General features: G+C 31.5%; 1 protein-coding gene across 1 annotated transcript; it reads right to left on the bottom strand.

The window, feature by feature from the left end:
• Positions 1–354: 354 nt before the first annotated feature.
• Positions 355–11990, bottom strand: LOC113551463 (major facilitator superfamily domain-containing protein 6). The gene is made up of 11 exons (XM_026953714.1): positions 11422–11990; positions 7628–8012; positions 4697–5218; positions 3475–3630; positions 3274–3387; positions 3101–3197; positions 2767–2928; positions 2555–2685; positions 1701–1854; positions 1518–1612; positions 355–1190 (listed from the first exon to the last, which is right to left on the bottom strand). The coding sequence occupies exons 1-11, from the start codon at positions 11793–11795 to the stop codon at positions 1101–1103; spliced, it is 2280 nt and encodes a 759-aa protein (XP_026809515.1). The 5' UTR covers positions 11796–11990; the 3' UTR covers positions 355–1100.
• Between the last annotated feature and the right edge of the window lie 430 nt (positions 11991–12420).

Consider the following 12420-nt stretch of genomic DNA (forward strand, 5'->3'; position numbering starts at 1 on the left):
AAAAATAGTTGTCTATTTGTATCGATAAATTGTAATTTTTTTTTAAAGCGTAATGTAATCAAAGAAATTCTTAAATATTTGTATATTACAAATCGCTTAGATTAAATATTCTATTCCTTCATTAATCGAGATCGCATAAAATGTGATTATAGTATTAAAATGGTCTAGTTTATATTCCCCAATATTCTCAATACGTATACATTGTAATGTTATTAAGAATAAACTCTGCACCTGTACTAACAGGTATACGTTCCTAATGTTCCTATAGAATTTTCAGTATTTAAATAAATAGGAAATGTGATATATTTTGATGAAATAATATGGAATTACATTTACTTTACAAAAAGAAAACAATTGTAATTTTATTTAAATTTATTATTATCATTATTTCAGTTACGGTCACTGTCATTATATTTTACTAAGTCCATTATCGAAAATCATCGTAAATCGTATCATAATATTATAGTATTTCCGTACACTAATTAATTATTCCTTTATATAAGTCGAATTTCCCGTGTTATAACAATTTTAAATTATTCAAAATAAAACGTGCAAACTTCATTTTGATATGATATAATTAAATTCGTGCAAATTATAATAATAATAATATTTTTAACACAACATTGAACAAATTAACCTTATCACAAAAGCATACTTCAATAACATAGTTTCCATTTTTGGTATCAGGAATTTTTATGCGCAATCTCCCGCCATACGTAAATAACATTACTTTCGTCAACAATATTTAGGCTTGGTATTTGTAGGAATAAAAAAAAAAAATAAAAATAAAAATTGCTTAAGACAATAATAATATGTTTGCTACGTTTATATAGGTTTAAGTAAAAATGTATTAATGTGTATTTTATATTTTTAGTTAATATTATTATTTTTATTATTATTATTATTATTATTATTATTGCTAAGTCTCAAAAGTCATAAAATAACAAACTTGTTTTATTACTCATAGGTTAGGTACTAAAAACAGGAAAAAAACAACGCCACGTTGCTTCTCGCGTCAATAACATTATTAAGAAAAAACGATTCTCTGACGGTACGCCAGAAGAACAAATGGAGAAGAATCGCGTACATCTGAATCACGATTACCATTGATATAATGGCGAGTTCCTTTTCAGTGGTTCTGGACTCATCAATTCTGAAGTTATCGAATGTTTCTGTAAGTCATTACACATCTGAAAATTAGAACAATTTATTACTTATGATCCAACTTATACAGCTGGCTAGCGACGAAGTATTGTATATACTAATTCACAAATAAAAAAAAGTGTAAATCGTGGGCTTATTAATAAATAAAAATAACAAATTGTTGAATTTATTACAAATGATTTGATTTTGTACATAAATTTAATATCATACGATTTCTCGAAATAGTTGCAACTTTTGAAGATCTGCATGTGTATATTTTCTAATGATAATTATACTTAGCATAGCATAGTGAAATATAATTATTTCATATCAATTTATAATTAGTTTTTAAATTTTAGCAGATTTCGATGTACCGTATATTGTTTTTGTATACACTCGTCCGTGTACGAGGTTCCATGATTAATGGGCTGTTTGTAGCCGTTATTTTGTCGGAATGGATTTGTCGCGCCTACAATAAAATATCAAATAATCAGCATATTTCTAATTACGCAAGCGATTTAGATTGACAATATACAGTATATATATATAAGTAGTACCTTGTGGAATATTTAAGTTACTGCCAGATGTGTGTGTAGCACCATAACCATGGTTTTCAGTTGCCAGATCTTGTAGTTTATTACTCGACAAGCCTCTCGGCAAAGGATTACTAGGTACGCCATGTGGTGCTAAATGAGCTGTTTCTTCAGCCACCTATAGAATACAGATAACATTTTAACTACCTCTAATATACTGTTATCATATTTTATAAGTCTTTAAATTATATATAAACCTAACAAATTAAATTAAACAAATATATCCGTATTGATTTAGAAGTTACCATTTCCAACATAATATACCAAATAATGCATATTATAATATTATGAAGATTTTAATTAAATTATGTGTTTTCATTCTCTTCAATTAGTTTTTCAAAAACTCGATTGTATGAAGTGGGTAAGTACCTACATCAATTAATCCCGTATCTAATGGTCATATGATATCCGAGATCATTACTTATCCAAAACAACAAGTGGAAAATCGTCTAAATATCAACTATATCAATGAAAACAATAGTCCCCAAATAATAATCATTTCAATTTGTGTTTATGATAGAAATTATTAATTATTAGAAAATCGTTGAAGTACACTTACGGTGCACAATGGTGTACCCCCGGGACCTTACCGTCATTATAACAAAAATAAATATATTATTCGTTAATATAAACGAGCAAAATGTATTATAAATATAAATAAACAAAGGTCATCCACTATTTTGATTTTAAAAATGTACCCAAAATAAAATATCAGATTCAACTCAGTGTTGATTGTGTTGATATTACATAACAAACCGATAAGTTAAAATGAATTTCCTTATTATTAAATAGGTAACAGTATATTACGAATAATTCACCTGATGTGGATCTTCGGCAACAGGTAATTCCGACACAAACCCAGTGTCCTTCCTGTAGAAATTAATAAAAATAAACGCCCCTAAGACGAGAGCGCAAACGAATCCATATCCTCTAAACGTAGTCGTTGTTCCTGTACAAACATAACCGTGTAAGTCAAAATGATAAAAATCTCATATAAATTACTATCGACAACATAATATAGTGCATTTACCAAAGTACGTGACAAACCATCCACCGATAACCGCTCCACACCCTCTGCCCAATCCATGATGGATGCCTTGCAACACGCCTTGAGCCGAGCTTCGCAACTGTTGTGGTGTATTGTGTGCTATATACGAACAGCAAGCGGCCCAGACGGCTGCATGGGTTATACCTAAAAAAAAAATAATATTATTATATTACTATAATAGGTATAACCCTGCTATAACCAAACCGTGCCAGTAATCAAATTATTCACAATATAGTCGATGTTAATCATTATATTTAATAAGCTGATACCTATTAAGTCACCTGACATATTAATAAAAATCAACGACATTATTTACCTTGCATGAACTCAAACGGTAATACCCACCATGGGTTTTTCAACCAAGAGATGTACAAGAAACGCAATATGTTGCCGACGAGTCCCAGACACAACACCTAAATGCAATAAATCGATCTTGAATAATAGAACACGTAACTATACTGTCAATTTAAAATATTAAAATACTCATACTTTAACGTGCCCCATCTGGCGAATGAGTTTGAAACTGAAGAAGTACGCAAATATCTCAGAAATATGATTGATAACTGAAGCCACACCGAAAAGCGTCGGAGATCCGCCATAATCCTTAATAACAAAGGTTGTGTTATATTACAACGAAATCAATAGTTAATATCAGGGGCCATATCCGTTCGTTAGCGGTATTTCACTCACTTGCAAGTGCCAAAACAGGAACGTGAATATCAATCCAATGCCGAATCCCATGAACCACGATACAAACAAAAAAGATCCGCACTTCAAGTTGGCGAAATATTTCAATACCGTAATCCATTCTGGAATTTTTTTCGTTGTTTGAGCGAAGATTTTAGTCTGAAATACAATACCATAATGACTAATGAGTAAGTAATGTATAAGGGAGATTAACATAATCATAATTTTTATTATAATATGTAAGACTGTATGTATCATTAAATACTACAGAATTGAATACTTGAATTACTTGTAATACTATTTTTATAAATAGGTATTTAATAATATATTTTGAGTACTTTTTAAAGTATTTATATCTATATGAAGTTCCTCATAAACCACGATCCATAAAATAATATTAGAAATAAATTGTGTGGTGTTTATGATTTTATTATGTTATACATACGTTGATGAATTTAAATAACCCAAGACTATAATACTTGATGTACCTATATTAAGACTAGGAATACTTGAAAACCTCGCAGTTTATAATATTCAAAATATTTCGGTAATACCATAATAATATAAAATATCCAAACTTTTATTTAATTTACTTTTTAAAAGCATTTTTATCCAATTTAGTATATATAATTATAACATAAGTAGTTACCTAACGATGAACAGTATTTTAAAAATATATACAAAGAAAAAATATTTTGTGGTTTTTAAAATATAAAATAAAATTATCGATTACAATGTATTATATCTATTATACTAAATTTTTAAACTTATATGAAACGCATATTTATAATTATATATTTTTTTATATTTATTTAACACTTAATGCTTAATTTTATTAAAGCATTGATAGAATAGTAATATTTTTAAATTTGCAATATGTAGGTACTACAAGTAATAAAAATAATTATAATAATAATTATTATTATTGTAAGTAATAAAAACTATAATTAAAATTAAATAACTCTACTACTGTTTCATAAATTAATGAAAATATTAACAAGAAAAAATTATAACAGGAGTATTTTTTCAAAACGTGCATGGAACAAATTGTTTAATTTGTGAATTATATTCTATCTTGTTCTTACTTATCAATCAAGTAATTTTTGATTTGTTGCATTTTAAAATTAGGGTAAAAAATTATGAAATAAATAAATTATATAAATATTTATTAGAAATACGTTTAGAAATAATTTTACCCAAGTATTCGGGGTAGCTATCAACTTACTTTTAAGCTCGACTCTCCGCCACCACCTTCCGGCAGATCGGGTGGTCTGGGTGGCAAACCCGCGACGTTAGGTGCTAAGGACGGGAGGTTCAACTGTTGCGCCAACTCCTGTTGGAGATAATCGTCCCGGGTCGGAGCCGCTCCCTTCTCCATCATCATTACCGTTTGTTCTGTTTCAACCGTCGTGTCATCGTATCGGAAGTTCATCTGCGTGGCAGTGATCAGGGCGGCGCCCATGAGCACAGAGAACGTAGCAAAGCAAATAGTGTAGTTCTTTTCACGGTCCTGTGGCCCGTCGCACGGGTGATCCGGAAACGCGGTCGAATGGTCTAGTGCTATTCCCACGAAAAACATGGCCAAACCCCAACCCAATGAGCCAAACATTCTCTGGTGTCCGTATTTATCGGCATCCGTGCCCAACAGTGTGATAACTGCCGAGTCAGCCAACGTGATGGCTGGAGCGCTGAAGAACTCTCCTATCATGACCAGGAGCAATAGCAGAAAAAAGACTTTTTCGATATCCTGCAGCAACAAATACAGTTTCGTTAGTCTGTGACGGAGAATCGATTTTATTTCATTTCATATCGATACTGTATACAGATATAATATAGTATAATTATGTCTTAACATAAGTGCTACGGTAATGAAACAACCTTTTTAAAAACTTAATTTAAATATTAATCGTATAATTTATATTCGAATTAATGGTGGATGGTTTTATATAAACCGATAAGACAAAATTAATTTCATAATTTAAAACTTATAAATTTAAATGAAATTGAAATTTAATAAACTTGATGACTATTCATTACTATTTTTTGAAATTTTTAAAAAAACCCTCCACCCCAAGATTTTAGTTCATCGGAGAGTTGAAAATATTTACTAACTCATAGCATCATTTACCTTGAATATTTTACTCGTTGTAATCTATTTTATTCAGTACTATATGTTTTATGTACTAAGAGATATTTGTTTGTAAAAAATAAATATATATAAAATTATAAATATTATTACATAGGGGTATTTTTGCTTTTTGGGCAGGTATAATATCGTCTGGACTAATTTTACTAATAATTTAAATTTTTCATAGGCTTAGAACTTATAAACAATGTTGGATGCTGGTTGATATATTTTATATATATATACAACTTCCTATTTCCAAATCCTGTGTAATATATTTTTTTAGTATAAATTAATTTTCTTCAAATATTTCTGTAAAATTGTTATATTATCAAAATTATAAGGTGTTTAGTTGCTTAATCCCAACGTAAATACGTCTCTGAAAAATGATAAAAACTAGCAAAAGAATTATGTATTGTATATAGCATATAAACTGATGCAAATAGACGTATCTAGCCTTTAAGTATTTATAATTTGATTAAAATAAATTTCACTAATTTGGTCTAAAAAGGTAATATTTTAATTAATCGATTTTTACTCTTAAATCTAAATGTACTTTTCCCATTTTTTAGCAAGGGGAGGATAATACGTTTATCTTAATTTACATATCCTGGGCATTTTTAAGAAAATAAAAATAAAAACATGTACGCATTCTATACTATTAACTACATACAATATTATCCATTTAACGTAAAATACACACTCATTAACTTAGAAAACAATAACGGTTTTGAAAATATTAATTTTAAATTATTTTAAGTAGTTACAAAGTAATATTTTTTATTATTTTTTATCGTTATAATTTTCAAGTTTTTATCCTTTTGAATGATAACATAATTTTGATTTCATATTCCGAAAGAAAATATAGTTTAAAATATTTGATCAATAAAAATCAAATTCTGGATAAGAAGGTTATTTTTTATAACTTATTAGTATTTAAACTTTATAAAAGCGGATTAGTGTATCAACATTTTGGAAGGCTACACCGTACACCTAAGATAGTCCGCTCTACTCATCAAAACTTTAAATAACACATAAACTATACTCGTACTAATTTCAATTTTTATGCATCGAAGTACTCAAACAAATATTCTACTTTGGAACAACGAATTAGAAAAAACATGTTATTATTAAAAAAATATATAAATAAAATATGTAGGTATAAACAATTTATATATATATGTATATAATTTTATAATATCCTAGTTGTAAAATTAATCTTAAAATAATTTCGGTATTATATAGTTTATAAAATTCAGATGTTAATAATTATTAGTGAAATTAATGAAACTAATCAATAGAATAAACTTTTAATGAGCATGTTAAAATAAAGTCTTTTCAAAAATTAATCATATCGTATAAATAGTAAAAAAATAAAATAGGTGATAAAAACCTAAAAACTAACCCTTAGGTAGATGTTTGTGAAAATACAAAGATATTCAATTATGTATCCGTATTTGCATTGTTACACCTTTCAGTATGTAAGTAGATACTCAAATATCACTCGATATATGAGGTCAAGAGCGACAAAAGCCTAGTCATTTTTGCTAAATCATTAAAATTTGTAAGCAAAAAAGATATTAAATTTCAACGCTAGCTGCAATAGGGATTGCAAAATAAAATGTTTACACAATTTAAAATATTAAAATAACGAGAGCCTACTATTTAAACAGAAATTTATATTTTCTCCTGTTAATAATATTGAATGTGTCACCTATATTAGATTAAAGATGAAGTAGTTTTGACGTATCATAGAAAATCATATATCTATGCTGTCGCAAACAGCATTATTACATTTGATAAAAATATGGTATAATATAATTATGGTATTTTGAAAATCTTCATGGCTTAAAATAATGTTGAGCACAATGTTTAAATTGTTTACCAAATTATATAGTTATGTAGTTAGTGTGCGTGAAGATGTTCAAATGTATTATAAATTACAAAAACGGACCAAGTTTCATGATGAAAAAAATCCTGAAATAATTTTATTAATCTTGTTTTATAGGATTGGCTTAGGTGAGTACTTACTTCTATCGTGTACACGATGTGACTGTAAATAGGCATGACCAAGTTGTAGTGCTGTTTCTCGTTGTAGTTGGAGGCGAACTTCACGTCCAATGGGGACCGACCGGCCGTAAACCTCGGTCGCACGCCACGAGTTCGGCGTATCACGGGCGTGGACAAGTCCGGAACTTCAAAGTCGTTGATGTCTTGGTCGTATTTAATGAAATCCGTCACCGAAGACACGTCCCGCTTGTACACTTTTGGAGCCATAGGCGTTTCCAACATATAAGTGGACGCGTTTTTTTTCACAATACATCTTGTGGCCGGTGGCTGTATGAAACCCAACGGTAGCGTAAAAATAATCCAACACGAAAGCGAAGCCAATAACAACATTTTTCCCTTGCGCCATCTGCAAAAAAAAAATCGCAATATCGTATAAGTACATATATACTGTTAAAATTTCATATATTATGTCGCAAACATATTTTATTTATAATCGCATCACTTTCCAATTCATATGTCATCGACAGAAGGTTTAAAAGTATTTACAATTATTAAAAAATATCTACACTTTAAGCACAGTGCGCGTAGTTATTAAATATTCACTAGTTCGTATATTTATTATAAATATAAAAAAAAAATAGAAATAATTTCATCATAAGACTGTATTTCTATACTCTATATCAGGGGTGGCCAAACCGCGGCTAGCGTCTTATCGTAACTTTTTTACAAAAACAGTTTTTTAATATGAATTTATGTATATTTATATTTGTGTATGACCTTTTTTTTCACATTTTGACTCTTCCATATTTATTAATATATTTGGTGGCTCGCGAGTCTCTTCTCGCTGGCCACCCCTGCTCTATATAAACATACAAGACAAACATGATTAACGTGAAAAATGATATCCCACCGGTCTCGCGAGAGTTTGTATTTTGACACTAACCACAGTACGATCATTAATAATATAAAAGCTTCTGCAACTTGAGACAATAAATGAAACCATTACGCGGCCGTTACAATCAAAATTATATAGTCGTATTATTAAATAACATTTTGTGGTCTAGATAAATGTAATCAGATTCACCGTTACTAAATGTTCTGATAATGGGCCACGACCCATAAGTTTCTGCTGCTGAGTTGGTGTACCGCAGTGATGTTGAGTTTATTTTAATTTTTACATTACCTACCTACCTACCTAATATGCCAAATTATGAAATTGATAAAGTATTTTTCCTTTTTGTAATTGGCTTTTTTTCTTTGTATAACAGTAAATATTAATTTCATTACTATAATAAAGCAGAATCTAATTTAATTATATGTGTATAATACATGTATACTTATGGAATCAGGAATAAATCAATAACATGATTTATTTCATCATTTCACATGACACGTATATGAATAGTAAACAATTTACTACGTTTGTACTATTTAAATCATGTAATGTTGAAAAAATTAAACTCTAGTACACCACAATGATGTGAATGCATCGTTACTCGAAATATTTATTTAAATCGATTTTCTGTCATACTAAAAGTATAGAATCTCCCGTGTAAACATTTAATCTATTATAATAGGTATATAAGTAACATATAGATACTAATATTAAATATCGATATATCACATATTATGTATTATGGTATTATACTTATTTTACTTAAAATATTTATTGTACTTCCATGTCGTGATATTTTTTTATATTATTAAAAAGGGTTTGTAAATATTTATTTTAAATTTTTAAGTACCACAAATAACACAGTGGTTGAAGTATCGAACACCTTTTTCGATTGAAATTTCTATTAAATTAGGTCAATTGGTGTGTATTGGAGATGTGTTAATGTGTTACTCATTTCTACAATCTAGAATATATTTCTACATAACTCAGAGCATTATCAGTTATAGTTATTTTAGCGTTACAGTATACATACCAGCTACTAAAATCGATATTGTGTGTCTATAAAACGCAAAAAAACCTATTAAAAATAATAATAATAGTAACGTAAATGAAAATGATGTGGGATAAAATTCCTTTTTACGATAACAGCATTACATATATTTTAATTAAAACTCTACATTAAGTCGGCATTAATGTGATAAATGTAAATAATTCCAAATTATAAAATCCATAAGTACCTATCTAACATCGACAAATGTACATCATGCATTACACGACTATTGTATACAATTATTTTATAATAGGGTTCATTCAGAACTACTGGCTGCATTAAAACATAAATGCCGGATTACATAAACAATTAATACTAAACATTTAATGAATCAATACTGAACTAATCAAACATAATTAAGTGACCCGCGATTAATATATTAAATTTTATCAAACCATTAAATCAATAAATTTGTCATGTAACCCGTCATAAGATTTTTGAATTTTCACATTAATATATTTTATCAGTGATAAGCGAAGACGGTGGTCTAATATAAAATCCAATACAATTACAACCTTAACAATTGTCTTCTATACTTTGACAATGACTTATTCCAATCGTATCTTTAAGATTAATTTACGTAAATTATAACTTTTAATCAATGAAATCTAATTGCTACTAATATTATTATGGTGTTACTGATAATACAATGAGGCCTGAAAACGAAATCATTGAACTGTTAAGTAAGTATTTAACATATATTCTGTTCGGCCTAACTTCAAATAACTAATAAGATATGAGTAACAGTACAATTGAGGGAGATTTTTGTACCCCTTCAGTTATTTGAATATACCTGCAATGTACGCATTAGTATTATAACGTAAAACTCAGCGATACGTAATAACAATGCGTGAACAAACTATTAGTGGTTATTTTAAAGCTTAAAAATATAGCATATAGATACATTGACATAAATATGTGCCTACTATATTGGTTGAAATCAACTAGATCATACAGCTCTATCAATTCCTTCGTAGACCGTTTCTATGTACCTATCACATGACAAACGTATTATCGGTGACAATATAATTTTTAAGCAAGCCCATTGCTCGTTTCCCAAACAATAATTTTTTAACCACTGCGCGCGTATTAAACGTAACAACCGCCAGCTGTGCTCGTTAACCCAATTTAGATGATATCATAATGTTGCGTGTCCAAACAATTTAAATACACACAAACGATGAGTATAACGTGAATGGGACGAGTATTGAAGGTGATCTAAAAACTTTCTAACGGACGGCGAAAAATATCGCATTGGTCTCCAGTTCCAATAACCTCACGCTGTGCGTGACTTACATAATGTAGAATCCCTTTCATAAATCACTGATCCCACCGGTTCAACCTTGAAATCTCGGAAAACCTAACTGGACATTTATCGTAATAATAACAGTATTATATACACTTGTTGGACGGCGTGGTCAAATTACGTCGAGTGGACGAAAGGGTTCAGAACATCTTCGTAATGAGTTCCGGAATCGAAAGGGTCGAGTATATCGTCTCGGATTTTCGACGTCTACGTGAGTACCCCAGATGTGCGGTGGTGAGGGTGTATGTGGGTCGGGAAACGCACTCGGTCGACAGTGGAGAGGAACGGGGTAAAAATCGATCGGAGCCGTTTCCACACTTAACGACGGCGGCGGTCATACACGCGCCGCATAACAATACTTAAATAATATTTTTACTTTGAGAATTTTGGAAAAACTTCGTTTCTCTTATATTATTGGGTGTATATACGATTTATTGTGAATAGATCAATGGGATTACGGTATTTAACACAATTTAAAAATTATAGAAGATTGCAATAGGAAATTTCAAAACAAATCGGGATTGTGACTTGCGTGGTCTTAATTATTATTTATTATTTATTACCTGTCAGCCAAACCTCCCCAGAACGGGGCGGCTAGGAACTCTACGAACGGCCGGGACCCGATGAGCAGACCGCACTGGCTAGGATTCATGCCCATCTGTTTGAAGTAGACACCCATCAGCGGGAACAGGGACCCGAACGCCGAGTAAAAAAAGAAGTAGAACGTCTTGACGGTCAGGAGCTCTTGATCGACGGACCCGAATATCAGTTCGATGAGGTCCGACTTTCCTCGTATCCTGTTGGTCGAGTCCTTGGGCTGCGGATAGTGTTCCGGGTCCACTTCGCCGAGCGCCTCGGGGTCGACGCGGGGCCGGACACCGGCCGCGGCCAGCGCGGGCCCTCTGGCCTCGCGGGGCACCTCATACTGCGACGCCATGCCAACAGCAATACGGCGTCAACCGCTGACCTACTGACCGACTGACTGACTAACTGACTAACTGACTGATGTCGGACCAACCGGCCTACGACACGAATTCCCTGATATGCCGACGGCTACGACAACGGTGCACACGGCCTGACCGTGGACGACAACGAGACGCGCGTTACCTGACCCTCGACTACGCCGTGTGCAGTGGCAGAGGGGACGCCGCGTGATGCGCTGCACTCGCCGAGGGGGTCGGCCGCGGAAAGTCGGCGCGCGCACATCACGCGCCAGTGCGACCCTCGTCGGCAAGCCGAAAAACGCCGCGGACTACCCGTTAAATAATCGACAAAAACGGATCGACAGACAGAACTAAAAATGGAAATAAACCCCCCTACGCCACTCACGAATATATAGTGCACTTGTACACGTACAATGATTGTCGACGTTCACAATTTTGAGCGCGTTAAACTAGGCAGATTCGTTTTTTATGATGGCATGTTTCAATACGAACATGTGAACAAAATATATAATAATCAACACTGGACCTCGTACGTTCGCCGGGCGATGATTATATGTTTATCTCAACCGAACGCTTGAAATACTGCCTGATCGATAACGTTTCGATATTATCTGTTTT

This window comes from Rhopalosiphum maidis, chromosome 2 (genome assembly GCF_003676215.2).
Source record: "Rhopalosiphum maidis isolate BTI-1 chromosome 2, ASM367621v3, whole genome shotgun sequence".
Classification (NCBI taxonomy): Eukaryota; Metazoa; Arthropoda; class Insecta; order Hemiptera; family Aphididae; genus Rhopalosiphum; species Rhopalosiphum maidis.